The sequence below is a fragment of the Myotis daubentonii genome, chromosome 14 (genome assembly GCF_963259705.1).
Source record: "Myotis daubentonii chromosome 14, mMyoDau2.1, whole genome shotgun sequence".
Taxonomy (NCBI): domain Eukaryota; kingdom Metazoa; phylum Chordata; class Mammalia; order Chiroptera; family Vespertilionidae; genus Myotis; species Myotis daubentonii.
This window is the reverse complement of record NC_081853.1, coordinates 4,972,335-4,993,022: the sequence shown is the minus strand read 5'-3', so window position 1 is coordinate 4,993,022 and position 20,688 is coordinate 4,972,335. Positions and strand designations below refer to the sequence as shown.

At 48.9% G+C, this 20,688-nt stretch overlaps 1 protein-coding gene across 4 annotated transcripts in view; it reads right to left on the bottom strand.

Annotated features, from left to right (window-relative positions):
* EOGT (EGF domain specific O-linked N-acetylglucosamine transferase) overlaps positions 1–20,688 on the bottom strand; it is a 55,987-nt gene that overhangs the window by 23,527 nt on the left and 11,772 nt on the right. For all 4 annotated transcript variants that reach the window (XM_059663013.1, XM_059663015.1, XM_059663017.1 and 1 more), the window contains exons 6-12: positions 19,456–19,560; positions 15,256–15,362; positions 12,200–12,303; positions 3,990–4,082; positions 3,571–3,642; positions 3,353–3,439; positions 2,407–2,475 (exon numbers count right to left, since the gene is read on the bottom strand). In XM_059663013.1, the coding sequence (XP_059518996.1) occupies positions 2,407–2,475; positions 3,353–3,439; positions 3,571–3,642; positions 3,990–4,082; positions 12,200–12,303; positions 15,256–15,362; positions 19,456–19,560 (637 nt within the window). The remainder of the gene's footprint in view (positions 1–2,406; positions 2,476–3,352; positions 3,440–3,570; positions 3,643–3,989; positions 4,083–12,199; positions 12,304–15,255; positions 15,363–19,455; positions 19,561–20,688) is intronic.

Here is a 20,688-nt window from a genome sequence, read left to right as displayed (position 1 = left end):
CCCGAGCTCCACGCAGGGACCCGAGCTCCACGCAGGCGCCCGAGCTCCACGCAGGGACCCGAGCTCCACGCAGGGACCCGAGCTCCACGCAGGCGCCCGAGCTCCACGCAGGCGCCCAAGCTCCACACAGGCACCCAAGCTCCACGCAGGGACCCGAGCTCCACACAGGCACCCAAGCTCCACGCAGGCGCCCGAGCTCCACGCAGGTGCCCGAGCTCCACGCAGATGCGGGAGGACAAGAAGGCCCACAGCACCAGGTCCCCAAGGTGCACTATCTGGGCCCTGAGGAAGTGGACACCTGGCACCGGGGCTTTACAAAGGGGCCCAAACCAGGAGCACTGTCCCCTTCCCAGACAGGGTGTTTGCGCTCACAGGCTGACATGAGACAGCAAGCTGCTCAGCTCGGCACCCGCCAGCATCCCTCAGGCCCAGCAAGGCGCTGGCTGGAGCCGGCAAACACCCGAGGGCCAGGCCTGGCGCCCCGACTGCGAGGGCTGCCCCTTTACGGCAGCGACAACATGCATGTGAAACAAGAGGGTAACGACCAGGCATGACAGGCCCTGGGCGGCCCCGAGATCCTATGACCTGGACATTTCCCTGGTGACAACTGCTGTGGGAAAGAGATGCGCAGACTTTCCAATAGACACGGTGGCTACATATTCTGTCCTAAATGCCAGACAAGGCCCTCTCCCCTAAAACCATGGCTACCATAGCTGGGGGAGCCCCCCCAGGCCCTTCCTCCGGGCACTCACATCACATCGGGAAACCTTTAAGACACAGCCTTCCGTGTGCACCCCAATGCCCCATTCCGTCAGGATGAGATCCACTAACAAAATTAAATGCTCAAGTGACTGTCTCACCAGAAAAAGATCAAGCCCGCGCCCTCCAAGGTGCTGTTACAGTCCTAAGACAACCTTGAGCCAGAAACCCCTGAACAAAGTCTACAAAAGGTGACCGTGGAGGCTGGGCTGACCGCAGCCAGCAAGAGCACAACGCTGAAGGGCACAGCTTCGTCCAGGCACTCACATCCAAACTTGAGATGATACCCTTCGGAGCCCTGCGAGCCAGAGGGCCAGTGAGCGCGACCCCGTCGATCGCCGTGGAACACTAGCGGCCACGGCAGGAGCCTGGGACGGAGAGGATCGCTTTGTATGGGATTTGAGAGCCATCACACTGCAGGGGACAGACGTCTGGTGGTGCCAGGTCCTTTTTCTGTGCTGACCACCTCATCTGAGGCCGTCGCTGTTTACAGTGCTAGACTTAGAAGAAGCCTTTTACCACATACCCTGGGTCCTGAGTCCCAGGAACTGTGCCTTTGAATGGGACGACCCAGAGACTAACGGGAAACACCAGTGTTGCTGGATGGTGCTCCCACCAGGCGTAGCCAGGAAAGGCGGGAAAGGTGCGAGGCCTTCGGAATTATATGCTTCACGGAGAACTCAGTCTAAGGCTAGACCGAAAGGATGACTATGTCATGAAACCAACTTAACTCGGGATGAGGTCTCATCAGTTGCCCTAGAGCAAGCTCCAGTGGAGGCCCTATGGAAGCTTAAGCATTCTGCAAAAACATTCGACACCATACAATGTGTGCAGTCTCCCGGTGCTGCTTCATCTGGCCTCAAGACTTGGGGAAAGCCACAGTGAGGTCAGCTACAACCTAAGCGGGAGGGACCCTGTGCCGTCCCTCTAGTGAGTCCCCTTTCAAATAAAACAGGACGACGGACCCCACCTGGCCAAGAAGAGAAGACAGGCATCTCAAAAGAGGACTGCTTCTGCCCAGGATACGGACCAGCCTGTAGAGACCTGAGTTACCTGTCTTAACTTGCTACTGAGTGAACATAAACAATGGTTTCCTTTCCTGGTTGTGATATTCGCTTGTCCAGTCCTAGTATTCAAGTATTCTAAGCACATTTCTTGTGCTTTCTTGCACTCTTCCGGACTCACTGTCCCCTCTTGGCAGGAAGTGGCTAGAGCAGTCATCCCCCCCGTTCCCCAAGACTGAGGAATGAACTACAGAAAGCGGGGGTTGTAGCCTAGTCCTCCCCTGTTTCTCACCTGACCCAGAACCAGAACCAGAACCCAGCACATGGCAGGTGCTCAGTGCCTGTTTGGGCAGCAAATCTCACTGCTGCGAGTACATCTGCAGCCATGCTATGCAGGCATAGCTTCAGGCGAGGTGAAATACAGTCTGTGAGTTGATGCAGTTGAAATGAGTTTGGGAGTCTAACAAGTGGTTTGGCGCCGTTCAGTAAAAATCCAATAAATGAACTGGGCGTAGCCATCAAACTTGTCTAAAGGCTAATAAGTTCAATCAAAACAGTGAATGCAATGTGAAAAATAAAACACACTAGTTAGAGGAAGTTAAGTTCAACGTGGTGACGTTAAAAATGCATGCCCCACACTCACCTCATTTTGGTTGAGTATTTTCCGGTACTCTGTGCTCCGCGCAAGAATGGTGACTCTGATTTTTCCATCCTGTAATCAGAAGGCAAGGCCAAATAAATGCTGTCTGTGCCTGGACAGGTGAGTGAACACCTAAACCTAAAATGTGATTTTCACAAAGAGATGAAACGCAATAAGGACACATTTATGGAACTTTTAAAAAAAAAATTTAAGCCTAATTCCTTCACAGTTCTCTCAGGGAATAAAAAATGCATCTCCTTTGGCCACAGAAGACAAACCAGTTCATTACACTTCTGTGTGGGTGGGTGGGTAGATCTTTTAGCAGAAGCTGTGTGGCTCAGGTGGGGATTTAGGTTGTATGGGGAAACATGGCAAAAGGAAGAGAAAGAGAAGAAAGTGCATTCGTCCACTCTCCCTAGTTTATCTTTCATAAATTGTACACATCTGATTTCTAACACTCAGGTTCAGAAACTAGCACAGAAAACATTGTCTTCTGAGTATTTCTTTTCTGCAAAGGTGGTATTGGTTTTTTATTCAGGGTAAAAGTCAAGCCCACCCAGAACCCAAAACGCAGTAAGTCCTCACTTATCATCTTTAAGCTACACGACACATAACAAAACCAATGCTACCACAGGCTAATGAAGTTCCTAGGCGTCTTATCAACGGTATAAGGAAAGGGCTCTGAGCGAAGCGGCATGACTCTAGGCCAGGGGTGGGCAAACTTTCTGACTCGAGGGCCACATGGGTTCTTAAACTGGACCGGAGGGCCGGAACAAAAGCATGGATGGAGTGTTTGTGTGAACTAATATAAATTCAAAGTAATCATCATTACATAAAAGGGTACCGTCTTTTTTTTTTTTTTAGTTTTATTCATTTCAAACGGGCCGGATCCGGCCTGCGGGCCGTCGTTTGCCCACGGCTGCTCTAGGACCTGCTGTGGACCCATTACCTTGGGTCCCTCCTGTGTGACGTTCAGTCTGTGTAGCACATGCTGGGAAAACGCCCGGAACAGCCCGGTGCTGTGGCAGCCAGAAATCTAAAATAAAAGAAGAGTTGATATGACAATGAATATTTCAAAGGTTCTCAAGTTATATACAAATGTTATCTTAGAATAGATCAAGAATAAGTTTTATAAATATGAATGCTCACAACAGATAACATTCTTACCAGAGGGGTGTTATAGAAGAGCCCATATCTCATCCGGGGGAGCAGGGAAAAGATCGCTTCTTTAAAACACACCTGACAATAAAGACATTTTAAAAGGTAAGAAGAGACAGACTGTACCCTTCAGACCAAAACAGCACTTATAATTACAGAAAATAAATTTTAACTAACCTCTATTTTACATTAAAATATTTTTGAATAGCAAACTATTTCATTCAAGTGAAATCTGTGTTTTTGGAAAAGCTATGAAAAAATGTTTTCAAAGCTACAGAGTTTAACAATGAGGATTCCAGTTACCAAAAAGGAAACTAAAAAGTAAGAAATCAATGGTAACAGCTACTAGAAACCCATATTCGGCATATACGTGATGAGTGAGTCACTGCAATGACAAGTAACATAGACATTTCGGCGGTTTCCAGTACCCTTTTGGAGTCATAGGTTTTCAGGTGAATCACGTCATAATCCGTAAATGCCTTCCACGTGTCAGAGAAGAGGTCCCCGTAGCCATAGGTGCTCTGAAAGAGGAAACAAAATAAGTCAGGGCAATAAAATCGCTCAGTGTGGCTCTCCGAGAATGTAAAACACATCAGCACTGGACACACCAGCACTGGCCTGAGTGTGAAGAAGGAACGATCCTAGGCAAGCTATGAAGTGCAGGTAAGAAAACCAGCTTCCACCGTGGGCCTCACTGATGTGCTGTCATCAGAAAGAATCACCACAGCCCTGACCAGTTTGGCTCAGTGGGTAGAGCGTCGGCCTGCGGACTGAAGAGTCCCAGGTTCGATTCTGGTCAAGGGCATGTACCTTGGTTGCGGGCACATCCCCAGTAGGGGGTGTGCAGGAGGCAGCTGATGGATGTTTCTCTCTCATAGATGTTTCTAACTCTCTATCCCTCTCCCTTCCTCTCTGTAAAAACTCAATACAATATATTTTAAAAATAATAATAATCACCACAATTTCAGCCTTAGTCTCCTCAGAGCGGTTTGTTTCTCCACCCCAACCCTTAGTATTTGCATGTCTGCAACGTCAGCTGTTGTGGGCTTTTTTCCTGTGAGTTTTCTATCCACAGTACAAGTGCACACAACACATACACACATCACCATTTGCACACACTCTGATATGCTCAGTGAACAAAACCATTCGGGTAAATATCTTTGGAAATAAATTTCAGAGCAAGAAAAATGCTTTGAAAAGTTTTAACATTAAAAACATAATGTGGCCGAAACCGGTTTGGCTCAGTGGATAGAGCGTCGGCCTGTGGACTGAAGGGTCCCAGGTTCGATTCCGGTCAGGGGCATGTACCTGGGTTGCGGGCACATCCCCAGTGGGAGATGTGCAGGAGGCAGCTGATCGATGTTTCTCTCTCATCGATGTTTCTAACTCTCTATCTCTCTCCCTTCCTCTCTGTAAAAAATCAATAAAATATATTTAAAAAATAAATAAATAAATAAAAATAAAATAAAAATAAAAACATAATGTGAGAACCAAGATGGCGGCATAGGTTAATGCCGGAGTTTGCTGCTTTGAACAACTACTTCAAAAGTGAAACTAAAAGACGGAAGGGACATCACCCAGAACCACAGGAACGCTGGCTGAGTGGAAGTCCTACAACTAGGAGGAAAGAGAAACGCACACGGACACTCAGAGGAGGCGCAGTGCTGAAGTCAAATCCTGAGGTGCGGAGTGCGAGGAGCGGGCTGGCGGCGGAGGGCGCGGTTGGCGTTTTCAATGGGGAGGGAGTCGCAGACTCTGAGCTCCAGATCCGGGCGAGTCTTTAGGGACCCAGACTCAAACGGGAGAAGCGGGACTGTCTGGCTTCGGTCAGAGCGAGTGCAGCTTTCTCTCCCAGCTTTGCAGCGGGTGCTGGGACTCAGAGAGGCAGAGCCCCTGGGGACAGGACTGAGAGCCGCCATAACTGCTCTCTCCAGCCCACCCTGTTGATCCTGTGCGACCCGCCCTACCCCGCCCAAGCCCTGCACAGAGGCATTTGCCGGATAGCCTCAGGCAAAGGCTAGATTAGCACCTCCCTAGAGGACAGAAGTTCTCTCACTGCTGACACAGCTGATTCTCATAGCCACTTGGCCTGGAGGTCAAACCCTCCCTGGTATTAGCTACAACAATCAAAGTTTAACTATAAGACTGCAAACAAAGACCACTAGGGGGTGCACCAAGGAAGCATAACAAAATGCGGAGACAAAGAAACAGGACAAAATTGTCAAAGGAAGATATAGAGTTCAGAACCACACTTTTAAGGTCTCTCAAGAACTGTTTAGAAGCTGCCGATAAACTTAATGAGATCTACACGAAAACTAATAAGACCCTCGATCTTATATTGGGGAACCAACTAGAAACTAAGCATACACGGACTGAAATAACGAATATTATACAGACGCCCGACAGCAGACCAGAGAAGCGCAAGAATCAAGTCAATGATTTGAAATGCGAGGAAGCAAAAAACATCCAACCGGAAAAGCAAAATGAAAAAAGAATCCAAAAATGCGAGGATAGTGTAAGGAGCCTCTGGGACAGCTTCAAGCGTACCAACATCAGAATTATAGGGGTGCCAGAATATGAGAGAGAGCAAGATATTGAAAACCTATTTGAAGAAATAATGACAGAAAACTTCCCCCACCTGGTGAAAGAAATGGACTTACAGGTAGGTCCAAGAAGCGCGGAGAACCCCAAACAAAAGGAATCCAAAGAGGACCACACCAAGACACATCATAATTAAAATGCCAAGAGCAAAAGATAAAGAAAGAATCTTAAAAACAGCAAGAGAAAGAAACTCAATTACCTACAAGGGAATACCCATACGACTGTCAGCTGATTTCTCAACAGAAACTTTGCAGGCCAGAAGGGAGTGGCAAGAAATATTCAAAGTGATGAATACCAAGAACCTACAACTAAGATTACTTTATCCAGCAAAGCTATCATTCAGAATTGAAGGTCAGATAAAGAGCTTCACAGATAAGGAAAAGCTAAAGGAGTTCATCACCACCAAACCAGGATTATATGAAATGCTGAAAGGTATCCTTTAAGAAGAGGAAGAGGAAGAAAAAGGTAAAGATACAAATTATGAACAACAAATATGCATCTATCAACAAGTGAATCTAAGAATCAAGTGAATAAATAATCTGATGAAAAGAATGAACTGTTGATTATAATAGAATCAGGGACATTGAAAGGGAATGGACTGACTATTCTTGGGGGGGAAAGGGGTGTGGGAGATGTGGGAAGAGACTGGACAAAAATCGTGCACCTATGGATGAGGACAGTGGGTGGGGAGTGAGGGCGGAGGGTGGGGCGGGAACTGGGAGGAGGGGAGTTATGGGGGGGAAAAAAAAAGAGGAACAAATGTAATAATCTGAACAATAAAGATTTAATTTAAAAAAAAAAAACATAATGTGTGTAACTCTAAAATGATCTACCCATTGACTAATGAGTAATATGATAACATTCCATTAACATTAATAATAAGAGAAGTAATAATAGCATCTTGCACGTTCCTATGTCTCAGGCACTGTTCTAAGCATTTGATATTATTAACACACTAGAGGCCCAGTGCACAAAAATTTGTGCACTCGGGGGAGTCCCTCAGCCCGGCCTGTGCCCTGTCTCAGTCTGGGACCCCTCGGGGGATGTCCACCTGCTGGCTTAGGCCTGCTCCCCTTATGTTCATATGTTCATTGACCAGCACACAGACATCCCTCTGGCAGCCCGGGAGCCCTCGGGGGATGTCCACCTGCCGGCTTAGGCCCGCTCCCCTTATGTTCATATGTTCATTGACCAGCACACAGACATCCCTCTGGCAGCCCGGGAGCCCTCGGGGGATGTCCACTTGCCAGCAGGGAGCAGGCCTAAGCTGCAGTCGGACATCCTTACCGTTGCTGAGGAGGCGGGAGAGGCTCCTGCCACCACTGCTGTGCTGGCAGCCGTCAGCCTGGCTTGTGGCTGAGCAGAGCTCCCCCTATGGGAGCTCACTGACCACTAGAGGGCAGCTCCTGCATTGAGCGTCTGCCCCTGGTGGTCAGTGTGTGTCATAGTGACTAGTCATTCCCAGTCATTCTGCTGTTAGGGTCAGTTTGCATATTACCCTTTTATTATATAGGATAGAAGCCTGGTGCACAGGTGGGGACCGGCTGGTTTGCCCTGAAGGATGTCCCAGATCAGGGTGGGAATCCCACTGGGGTGCCTGACCAGCTTGGGTGAGGGGCTGAGGGCCGTTTTCAGGCTCACCACAGCGCCTTCAGAGTGGGGGTCCCCACTGGGGTGCCTGGCCAGCCTGGGTGAGCGGCTGATGGCTGTTTGCAGGCTGGTCAAGACCCCCAGTGGGAACCCTCACCCCATGGGGGTGTGGCCAGCCTGGGTGAAGGGCTGAGGGCTGTTTTCAGGCTGGCCACAGCCCCTTCAGGGTGGGGGGGGGGGGGGTCCCACTGGGGTGCCTGGCCAGCCCGGGTGAGGAGCTCAGGGCTGGACAAGCCCCCCAGCGGGGACCCTCACCCATGGGAGTGTGGCCAGCCTGGGTGAGGAGCTGATGGTCGTTTTCAGGCTGGCCACAGCCGCAGGCTGGAAGCAGGTATCTGGGATTTATTTATCTTCTATAATTGAAACTTTGTAGCCTTGAGCGGAGCTCAGGGCCGGCCAGGGCAGGCGGGAAGCTTGGCTTCCTCCATTACCGGGGGCAACCCAAGCCTCCTGCTCACTCCATGGCCGCCGCCATATTTGTGACGGAGTGAGGGAGTGATGGTTAATTTGCATATTACTCTTTTATTAGATAGGATTAAACCAGCCCACAAACTTAATGAGCTATGTGACATCATTATCCCCTTTTTACAGATGAGAAAACTGAGACACAATTTCCCTAAATTGTAGAGCTGGTGTTTGCAGGGCTGGGACGAGCCCAGTCTGCTTGGTTCCAGACTCCATGTTCGCAACCTGTGAACATGCAGAAACTAGTACTTTCCAGTACATTTACCAAATGCATTAGATTTTTGAAAAGTAGAAATTAATTACATGATCCATCAGCTAAAGGAGGCAGATTAATTTATTTTATTTTAAAATTGTATAACTTAGATTGAAAATCAGCCAATAGAAATAAGAAATATCAAAGTGTCAGTTGGTTATATATTATGTTCATATCATTTTATCTTTATAGCACTTTTTCAGATTATGAAATTTTTATGTTGCACATTTTAGAGGTATTTTAGAATTATCAAGAACTGTTGCCTTGGCTGGTGTTCACAGTGGTTAGAGCATTGACCAGCACACCAAAGAGTTTTTGGATTCAATTCCTTATCAATGGCACGTACCTGGGTTGCAGGGAGGCAACCAATCAACATTTCAATATCTCTCTCATATCAATGTTGCTCTCTCTCTCTCTCTCTCTCTCTCTCTCTCTCTCCCCCCCCCGCCCCGCCCTTCCACTCTCTCTAAAAAAAAAAATCAATGGAAAAATATCAGGTGAGGATTAACAACCACAACAAAAATATTGAGAACTGTTAAATGTGGTGATAAAAAAGTAATTCCTTCCTTCAATGTCTCTCCAATGCCAGTCTAAGAAAGGCCCTTCTCGACACCACCAAAAGTGAAATGTCCCAGTTCTGGCTCAATCCTATATAATAAAAGGCTAATATGCAAACTGACCAAACTGCTGAATGACCGGTTGCTATGATGCACACTGACCACCAGGGAGCAGATCGTAAAGGTCAGCAAGCTCTGACCTGCGGCCTGGCCACGTCCCTGCTCCTGCCCTGGGCACCGGCGCGTGGAGGCCCTCGGGACCGGCACTGAGGCAGCACGTCCACTGGCAGGGCTGCAGGTCACAGCCGGCCCATCACAGCGCTGCTTCCTTCAAGGCCTCACCAGCAAGAGAAGGCGGCAGTGGCCCCACGCGGCCTTGCCGCTGTCCCGGTGCAGCCGTCAGCCTTGGGTGGGCCTCCATTCCGAGCGACCCAGCAGACCTGGCGGCCTGAGAATAGGCGTGAGCAGCAGGCAAAGGCCTCTCTGCCCCAGTTGGCAGAGTTGAAATGGATGCAGAGAGCAGCCAGGAGGGAGGTAACATCAGGGTGTCTGCCCGCTGGACGACTCCCACCTGCCTGCCCGACAGCCCCAGCCCCTCTGCCTGACACACATGCCAGGAAACAGCCGGTGGCTGAGCAGCACGCTCCCCTAGCAGCCCAGGGGGTGAAGCCAGCCCCGCAGGGCTCGGTGCCCGAGAGGGAGACAGGGACAAACACGCAGCAAGAGTCCAGGAAGCTCTGGGAAGGAAGGGAAGTGTCTGGAGAACCTCCATCCACGTCCCAGCTTCTGCAGGGACCGCTCGGAGGGATACAGCACTGTGGCTTCAGGCACAGATCTGGGTCAGCGGCCGCACGGGAACCTGACTCCACCTCCATGGCTGTTCTCGGAGGGCAGCCCGCTGCTCGGACCTCGGCTTCCCCTCCTGTGAAACAGGCTGCTCAGCCCTGGTCCACTGATGCTGTGAGTATGAAAGGAGATGACACCAGGTGTCATTTTTAAAAAGCCACCACCACACTGAGTAACCTCAGGGCTGCCGATGACGAGCGATCGCGGCCTAGAAGCCCTCACACAGAACGATAGAAAGAAAGAGACAGTGTGCCCTTTGCTCACAGAAACATTTCCAAGAAATGAAACTGGTGGCAGCAAAACTGGAGGACAAGGAAAATGTAAAGCCATGACGCACCCACACCAGACTCAGAGAACCAGGGACGCACCCACAGCCGGACTCAGAGAACCAGGGACACACCCCGAGCTGGACTCAGAGAACCAGGGATGCACCCCGAGCCGGACTCAGAGAACCAGGGACACACCCACAGCCAGACTCAGAGAACCAGGGACACACCCTGAGCCGGACTCAGAGAACCAGGGACGCACCCCGAGCCGGACTCAGAGAACCAGGGATGCACCCCGAGCCGGACTCAGAGAACCAGGGACACAGTCACAGCCGGGCTCAGAGAACCAGGGACACACCCCGAGCCGGGCTCAGAGAACCAGGGACACACCCCAAGCCGGACTCAGAGAACCAGGGATGCACCCCGAGCCGGACTCAGAGAACCAGGGACACACCCACAGCCAGACTCAGAGAACCAGGGACACAGTCACAGCCAGACTCAGAGAACCAGGGATACAGTCACAGCCGGACTCAGAGAACCAGGGACACGGTCACAGCCGGACTCAGAGAACCAGGGACACAGTCACAGCCGGACTCAGAGAACCAGGGACGCACCCACAGCCGGACGCAGAGAACCAGGGACGCACCCACAGCTGGACTCAGAGAACCAGGAATGCACCCCGAACCGGACTCAGAGAACCAGGGATGCAGTCACGGCCAAGACTTAGGGAACCGAGTCCCATCAGACTTCAGGGAAACCAAGGGCCTCAGGAGTGGGGAAAATGAAAACCTGCCTACGTAGCCTGACCACGAGCTCCCTGTAAGTGAAAAAAATGTTAGCAAAAAGACTGCCCCTTCTGCACAAGAATTGGACCTGCAGTCCGCTGTCTCGCTCTGCTCCCTGGCGTGTGTCACCTGTGCTTCGAGCTAACACTGCTTATGATTTAAAAGATGCTTTCTCGGTAAACTGTACCTGGACCGGGAAACCAGGTAATGACTCCTGGAACTGGCCGTCTCTCCATGGGGAACCTGGAGGCAATGCCAATCAGCTGTCCCAGGACATACGGGGGTCATCCTGTAGGACCCGAGCCCAGGCCTGCCCCCGGGCGTCCGCCTCCTTGCACCCGAGCTGTGCTGTGCGGGCGGCTAGAAAGACGCCTTCCAGCAGTGGCGATGCGCCCTGCCAGCAAGCTGAGCTCGCCTGCACCACCGTCTGAATGGACTCATGCCACGAGGGAGCCAGAGCGTCCTGTGAGTGAATGCTCAGTCAGACCTGAGGTCACTTCCCGGTGAGCATTCCAACTTCCCAGGCTAGGCAGCCTCGCCTGTGTGTGTCATAAACCATGTGTCCTCACCACTGTCTTTGTCAGAGGGACATTCGGAGCCCAGGTGCTGTGTTGGGCATTGTGACTGTTCATACACCACATGGTTTATTCTCAAAATGACACTTGGGTAGAGATGACAACTGTCCTATTTCACAGCCGGGTGCACGGGAGCAACTCTTGGGGGGTGACCTTGGCAGGTGGAGGGGTCAGCATTGAAAGAATAAAGGCAGGAAAAGGGAGAGAAGAAAGAAAAAAGACAGCAGTAAAAAAACAGCAAAAAGCAGGTGCAGTGCTGATGTGCAGGCCTAGGGCCCGCCCTGTAGTGAGCTCATCCACTCAGCACAGCTGCACGCAGGGGCAGCTCTCCCCGGGGCGCGGGGCACCAAGGTCAGGGAGAGCCAGGCTTTGGTCTGCGGAGCACCCCCTACCCACACAGGGAGGGAACTCTTCCACTGCCTCCCTCTCAAGTTCCCAGAACGAAATGTAAGCCTACCTATGTGTCCGCCCATCTGAACATGTGTATACACACACAGACACGCCCCCGCTCACCTGCACGCCTGTGGACGTGTGTGCATGCGTGTATATTTGAATGTGGTGTCTTAGAAAGTCCCGTTCACCACGCGGAGCCACAGATGTGAGGAGCAAGGCCAGAGCGGAAGCGAGGCAGCCTACGCACCGTGTCCCACATCACGACGTACACGTCGGTGCTGAAGGAGTTGTTCACGTGCTGAGTGAGGTACAGGTTCAGGAAGTCGCAGAAGTGGTGATACATGTTAACACCTAGCGTCGGAGAAAGAAGCCTGCGTTAGCTAACCCCGAGAGCACATGAGCAGACATTTTACTCCACCCCTTCTGATTATCACATGATGGACTTTTAGCTGAAATAAATGAGAGAGAAAGGAGTTTTTCCAAACATGACATGATCTATACTCAGGCAATCCTCAATTTACAGACTGATTGGGTTCAAAAATTCACTCTAAAATTGATTATTTAGAAATCAGGAATGCATTTTCCCATATAAACTAAGTAATAAATAATCATTAAGTTCCCGGGGGGCGAGGGGAGTGAATAATACAAGTCTATTTAGCTCAGAATTGGATAAAACTATAGGACCATGAATTTATTTTTAGGATCATTTATTTTTAAAAATAAATTAGGCTACACCTGTTCATCATAGGATTGAAAAGGACGGCAACTATTAGCATTTGAGTATTTTTTCATTCCTGTCTCTTTTCTTCACACTTACTACTTACAACATTGCTCCTTGGGGAAATACTAGCCGACTATTGTTTAAAAGGGCTGGATGTCTCGTGTTCTAGTTGAAGGAGCCTGAACTTTGGAATCAGAAGAACTGGGCTGAATCCCAGCTCAGCCATTCACGAGCCACGTTCTCAGACAAGTTCCTGAGTCCCTAAGCTCCTCAACTAGAAACAGGAAATCCCTACACTGAGGTGCCAGCTTTGTTAGAAATTACCCACAACTGCCCAGCCAGGGCCTGGCAGCATGAAACAACGGCAACTAGCTGGGTCGGGCTGGATCAGATGGGTGGAGAGGAATGAGGGTCCCAGGCCCAAGTACGCCCCACCCAGGCTCAGCGCACAGGATCCAGGACTCAACCTGGAAATGTGCGACTCTGAACAGGATGCAATTCCAGGAACTGGCATTTAAAACATGTACTTTAAAGGAGGAAAAATATTTATTAAAAGAAAAAGTGACTCTTAAGAGCAGAAATCATGAACTATTCTGACTTCATTCCCACAGTGAATAACTACATTGTGTGCCAGAAAATGAGTTAAAAAAAAAATCAGTTCTTTTTTTTTAATCCTCACCCAAGGATATTTTTTCCATTGATTTCTAGAGAGAGTGGAAGGGAGGGAGAGAGAGACAGAGACAGAGAGAGAGAAATATTGACTGGCTGCCTGCTGCACGCACCCCAACCAGGGCTGGGGAACCTGCAAGCGAGGTATGCGCCCTTGACAGGGAATCGAAACTGGGACCCTTCAGTCTAGAGGCCGGTGCTCCAACCACTGAGACACACTGGTCCTGGCAACACTCAGTTCTTTCTAGACAAGTAATTCAGATGGATGTTTGGAGGGACTCCCTTTTCACCCAGAGAAAGGTTGGCAAAGAGTATATTTTCAAATAAACAAGAAAAAGAGAATTCTATTCCAGCACAGCCCTTTGCCCAGGCCAGCCCCGGCGCACGTGCGTCACCCAGCAGGTTCGCAGCACAGCACACAGAACAGCGCGCGGGGCCAGGAGGGTTCTAAGCCGGGGACGATCACAGGCTCCGTCCTCAGACACGTGAGTCCTGCTTCCTCCCAGCATCTCATTCTCCCCGGGAAGACTGTGCCCATGACAGGGAGACAGGACGGAGATGGGACGTGGGGTGGGAACACAGTACAGTGTGCATTGTGCACCTGATTTTGTTAACCAGTTACCCCAATAACTTCAATAAAAAGGAAAAAAAGAAAATAAATGGATCAGCAAATGAAAAAATAAATAACTTCACTGAAACTCTATATTACAAAAGAAGGAAAATGGGAAGACAGCATAAGTTAGAAGAAAAATGTAGAATAGGAAAGAACTGGCCGATCACTCCCCCTCAACATACGCTATTGCACAGGTATCTCAGTGCACACATTCAACCCTTTTACAGGCAAATCAGTGTTTTCTTGGCCCCTTTTAATTGGCATATTTTTTAAATGAGTCAGGACATCAAACATAGCATTTTTACTTGCTCTTATTTTTAAAAATGTAAACTTGTCTGATTCCTGAACTTAATACTTTGTAATGTAAGAATTATGACGTCAGAAAGCAGAACACATTAAAAATATGAGCAATAAATCATCGTAATGCTGAAACAGCCAGGAAGGAGAGCTCTGTTTCGCCGAAGGCCGGCGCTCATGAGCGTGATGTGCGGCAGCGTGACCCTCGCCTCCCACAGCGAGCGAGCCAGTGAGCGAGCACAGCGCGACCCACGTTGCTATGCAAGACAAGCAGCTCACGAAGTGAAGCGTGCTTACAAGTTGAGAGTTAGAAGGTTTATGCATAAATGGGAAAATCACTGTAATTTCAACTTTTCCCCCAAGAATATACTGCAAACCCAACTTCCAGAGGAATCTGAAATGTACTCCATCATGGGAACAATGTCAGAAAGTTTGCAGAAGAGGTCACGGGCCCTTTCCTGCCCGCAGTGCACACACGCTTCTACTCGGAGGAAAGTCCCAACGAAGCTCAACCTACATCGAGTGCTTTGGGAAAGGTGATGGGGCACATCTAGTGTCAAAGGTATTCATACACCTCTTCTCTCGCCTTTTGATTCTGATTGAGTCATCTGATACAAATATGCAGGTTTCTTCTAAAGGTATTGAATGAAGGGAAATTCAAACCAGTTCACTGCTTCAGAGAAGAAAGCAGAAAGCAAACCCACTGTTCAATGTCATACTGCTTCCCAAAAGTTACCGGAAATCACATAATGTATCAGAGAAGGAACACTGCCCTGGCTGGGTGCCCAGGTGGTTAGAGTATCGTCCCAGTGAGACACGTTTCAGGATCAACCCCCGGTCAGGGCACATGCAAGAATCAACCAACCGATGCACAGATAAATAGAACAACAAACCTCTCTCTCTCTCTCTCTCTCTCTCTCTCTCTCTCTAAAAATCAATAAATAAAATTTATTTAAAAGGAACAAAGCCTCATTAACTAATAAATTACAAATTAACTTCTCACCTGCATCCAATTTCATGAAGTAGGCTGGTTTCTCAACCACAATGTCACACTTAGCATCTTCTATTGGTCTGAAGTTGAGCTGAGTGTAGCTCTGGAGCTCAGCGAACCTGGAATTATGAATTGGGAGACGCTTTCAAAGTGATTCTCCTGAATCTCCTGCTGCAACACTGTAACTTGAGCTCTGTTCATCAGGGTGACTTCATTCCGGAGCAGCCGCCTAGGAAGACATGTGGACCTTCCCACTTACTAACCTTACGTAACTCACGGTCGATTTTAACATGAGACCAGGAACAGAAACGATTTTACATCTCAGTGCGATATACACTGATAACCTTCCAGACAAAAGAAAATTTGCACAGTGAATGGGCTAAATAATCCACCAGCAGGCGGGAGGAGCCACAGGTTTCTGCAGTCTGAGGAGGCTGGGCATCACCCTGACCCTGAGGCTCCTGGGCACGGGCTTCCTGGATCCCTGGAAAGACGGCATTCCAAGAATTATCGGTGTCTCGGAGAGCCAGCACACAGCTAAGCTTCCCAGCAGAAAGGAAAGTCTTTGTCTTGGAAGCCACAGGGCACAGGTCTCTCCCATAGAGAGGAAGGCAATCACCCGCAGGGGACCAGAGACATTTAGCGTTAACCTGAGATCCTTTGCAGCACGTCAGCTTTGAAACCACGTCTGATGTAAAACAAATATTCAATAGGTCCTTTTAAAATACATAGGGGTGTGGTTTCAGAAATATGTCCACAATTCTTTGAAACTTTTCCCTCCCCTGAGTGTGGGCTGGACTTAGTGATTCACTCCTAAGGAACAAAGTGAAGCAGCGTGTCATTCCCTTTCTTTCTCTCTTTCTCTCTCTCTCTCTCTCTCTCTTTCTCTCTCTCTCTCTCTCCTCTCGGGGAACCTGGCTGCCATGCTATGATTACAAAGAGACCCACATGACAAAGAAATGACGCCCCCTACAATAGCCAGAGAGAAACTGAAACTTATGTGAAGATTAGTCAACAGAAGGCTCATGTACTGTAAAGTGGAGTTCAGAGGGCCTGCAGAGGGAGCTCTGCTACCCCACCAAACAGGAAGAAAACCTCTACAGGAAAATGACTGCCCCAGGACTGCAACAGTAAGAAGGAGAATCTTTTCACTTAGGAACCCAACCAACCAATGAAAGACAACCACAGCTCAGCCAATGAAAAGCTGCTGCATTCCAACTCCCAGTTCCCTCCAATGGGGTCTTTGTTTACAACAGTTTACAACAACCCTCTAAACTTCCCCTTCCTATTAATAAAAGGCTAATATGCAAACAGACCAAATGGCAAAACAACCGAACAACCGGCCGCTATGACGCGCACTGACCACCAGGGGTGTGCGCAGAACATGGCAGGCATCGGCCGCGGCAGGATGGTGGAGCAGGTGAGCGGGGGCACCAGACCAAGACGGGGTGCTGGTTGCTGTCATCGGGGTAAGCCTTTGGTGGTTACTGAAAATTCTTTGCTCCCATGCACCGCAGTCCCACCCAGTGCTTGCACCTGCTGCCGGCGCTGACTCTCCAGCCCTGATCGTCCCTCAGGGCTTCTCCTCCTCCCCCTGCTCCTGAGGGGCAATCAGGGCAGCAGCCACCGCACACACCCACTGACAGCACTGACCCCACTCACACCCACTGCTAGCTCTGGTCCCAATTGCTCCGCTCTGTCAGCGGATGCGAGCAGGGCCAGCGCCATCAGCACGTGGGAGCGGGGCTGCCGGCAGACAGGGAACCAGGGGCCATGGAGGGAGGGGCTGGGCAGGGGTGCTGAGGATGGGCCAAGACCCGCCCCTGTGCCCACAGCAGCCTCACTCGCAGTCCACAGTTCCTTTCAAGGTGCATGAATTCGTGCACTGGGCCCCTAGTTTCTCTATAAAATAATGTTCTTCTCTTTGTTCTCTAGACTTGGGCATGGCTCACCATGAGCGTGTGTGGCCGTAATTGCAATTCTTTGATATACCCAAATAAGCATATTTTGCTAGAGGAATATCAAGCTGCCTACTTGTTTAAGGTCAACTGACAACAACATGCGTGAGCTCAGAAGCAACCTCCAGGCTGCTGAATCTAGAGATGACTGCAGCTCCTGTCAACAACTGAACTGGGGCCCCATGAGAGACCCCCAGCGTGGCTGCCTCCAAATCCTGACCACCAGAAACCTCATGAGATAATGAATGTTTGCTGTCTTAAACTGCCCAATTTTGGAGTAATTTGTCACACAGCAATAGATAATGAATGCAAATATACTCCAGAGTATATTTTGGAGTAATCTGTTCCATAGAAATGAACAACTAATACAAACATACCCTAGGCAACTACCATGTGAAATCAGATAACAAAATATACAGGACTAAGAACGCCCATTGGCACACAGGAGCTCCTACTGCAGAACTCTGTTAAGTCAAAGAAGATACCGCACTGCCGACTATAAAATGTCATACAGATGCACGGTAGATTATTATCCTGAAGGATTTTCTCAGAATGAGTGTTTGACTTCAAAAATTAGCATAAGAGTATCCTATGTGACGTGCTATTGTGATTTAAATAGTCATATTACATTAGGTCTTCACCCCCTTTTCTGGCACAGAGCTCCTAAAACCCTTAGGATTGCTGAGGTCATGAGAATCATAAACGTGTCTTCCGTTGTGTTAGCGGGGTAGCTTTTGGCTCACCCTTAAAGTTGGGAGCTGGTTGCCAGAAGAACCAGTCATGTGATGAGAGGTTTGGAATGTTCAGTCCCACCTGCTGACCTCTGGGAAAGGAAGACAGGCTAGAGGCTGAACCCATCAGTGGCCAGTGATTTCATCAGCAATGCCTACCCAATGAAGCCTCCATAGAAAACGAAACGGAGAGCTTCCGGGGTGGGGAACGCTTGGAGATTTGGAGACTGGTGAGCCTGGAGAGAACACAGAAGGCTGGCACCCCTTCCCCACATGTTCCCTGCGCATCTTGTACACTCTGGTGTTCCTGAGTCACATGCTTTCAACATAAACCACTTAATAACTAAAATGTTCTTCAAAGCTCTGCCAAACTAAACCCAACCTATAGTCAAAGGACATGTGACAACCTGGCCTGGAGGGACTGAACCCTTAACCTTGGGACATAGCATCAGAATTGAGTTGAAAGGCAGGACCCACGCGGGGTTCTGGAGAATTGCGTGGTGGTGGGGAGCCACCCATGCACACTGGAACCAGGTGCCCGGGACCTCCAGCTGTAAAGAGGTGGTGAAAGCATCTCTCTGGGATGCTGGAATAGGTCTGCCCCCTGAAACTTCAGAAATATGCATCCCAAAAAATGAAAGTATATAAGCAAATACTTAAATCCAAATGTGTTCATTATTAATATTGAACCAGTGTCCAGTTCCTGGTTTTGGTCATTGTGCTATGGTTATGTAAGATGTCACCATTTGAGCAAGCCAGGATAAGGCTACAATGGGAACTCCTTGTATCTTTAAACTTCTATGAGTCTAAAAGTATTTTAAAATAAAATAAAAATTTAAATTACCCTAATTCCTTCATTTCTAGAGATGGTAACTTTCTTAGTAAACACAGAACTAGTTTAATTTTTAAAATGTTTTAAGTCAAAATGTATTCCCCAATTTATATAAAGTTCAAAAAGCTGATCAATGGTGTTGAAAGTCAGGATAGCGTTTACCTTTGGAGAGGAGGACGGGGGTTGGGACTGGGAGAGAGTCGGGTGCTGGTGATGGTCTATATTTTTTTTTAATTTATCTTTATTTTTGAAAGTATTACAAATGTCCCCTGATGATGGTCTATTTCTGACTTGGGTCAGAGTCACACAGGTAGGTTCACTCGTTCATAATCCAAACTATATACTTTTCTCTATGCTTGTTACAGACTTCAATAAATTGTGTTTCTTTTTCAAATGTATTCCCCAAAACACAGAAATTACAAGTTAATAAAAATTCATTATTTCTTAACTCATTTTTTTCTTTCATTAGCAAAATGTATGTACTGTATCATACTTCCTAATATTTTATAAACATATGTAATTCAATTATAACTGGTGGATTTGCTCTGTAGCCATCAATTCCTGAAAGCTCATGCCAAATTATTCACAAATGAAGTAAAACTTTCCATTTGAGATTCCCTACCAAAATCTGCAAGTTCCAGAAATAAAGGCAAATATTTTACAAACACAGTAAAAAAAAAAAAAATCTCACCAAGACTGCAAGGGGCTTTTGCGCTGACCTTCAGACATCAATGTATGCACATCAAGCTTACAGTGTCCTCCAATTTCACCAGTCTGGAAAACATCCTCCTGAAACCTGGTCGATAACAAAAATTAAATTACACTGGAAAATTTTTTCAGGACTCAAGCACATGAGCTGTCACCAAAGTGGTTTACCAAAATCAGTTTTTCATCAGAACTGAACTCTTTATAATAGAACTAGAGGCCCGGTGCACAAAAATTTGTGCACTCAGAGGGGTCCCTCAGCCTGGCCTGTGCCCTCTCGCAGTCTGGGACCCCTTGGTGGATGACCACCTGCTGGTTTAGGCCCACTCCCTGGGGAATTGGGCCTAAGCTGGAAGTCAGACATCACTCTGGCAGCTGGGGAGCCCTCGGGGGATGTCCACTTGCCAGCAGGGAGCAGGCCTAAGCTACAGTCGGACATCCTTACCGCTGCTAAGGAGGCGGGAGAGGCTCCTACCACCACCGCTGTACTGGCAGCCGGCAGCCTGGCTTGTGGCTGAGCAGAGCTCCCCCTGTGGGAGCGCACTGACCACCAGGGGCCAGTTCCTGCATTGAGCGTCTGCCCCCTGGTGATCAGTGTGTGTCATAGCGACCAGTCATTCCCAGTCGTTCTGCTGTTAGGGTCAATTTGCATATTACCCTTTTATTATATAGGATAGAGGCCTGGTGCATGGGTGGGGCCCGGCTGGTTTGCCCTGAAGGGTGTCCTGGATCAGGGTGGGGGTCCCGCTGGGGTGCTTGGCCAGCCTGGGTGAGAGGCTGATGGCTGTTTGCTGGCTGGTCAAGCCTCCCCCCGCAGTGGGGACCCTCACCCCATGGAGGTTTGGACAGCTGGGTGAGGGGCTGAGGGCCGTTTACAGGCTGGCCAAGCCCCCCAGCGACGGAAGCTCCCAGCCTCTCCTTTTATTCTTTTTTTTTTTTTTTATTCTGGGGTTTATTTACCTTCTATAATTAAAACTTTGTTGCCTTCAGTGGAGCTCAGGGCCAGACGGGAAGCTTGGCTTCCTCCATCACTGGAGCAACCAAGCCTCCTGCTTGCTTCAGCTCCGTGGCTGCCAGCCGCCATCTTGGTTGGGTTAATTTGCATATAGCCGCTCTGACTGGCTGGTGGGCGTGGCTTAAGGTGTAGCGAAGGTACATTCAATTTGCATGGTTGTCTTTTATTAGATTAGATATTTCAAATGTATACAAAAGCGGCAGA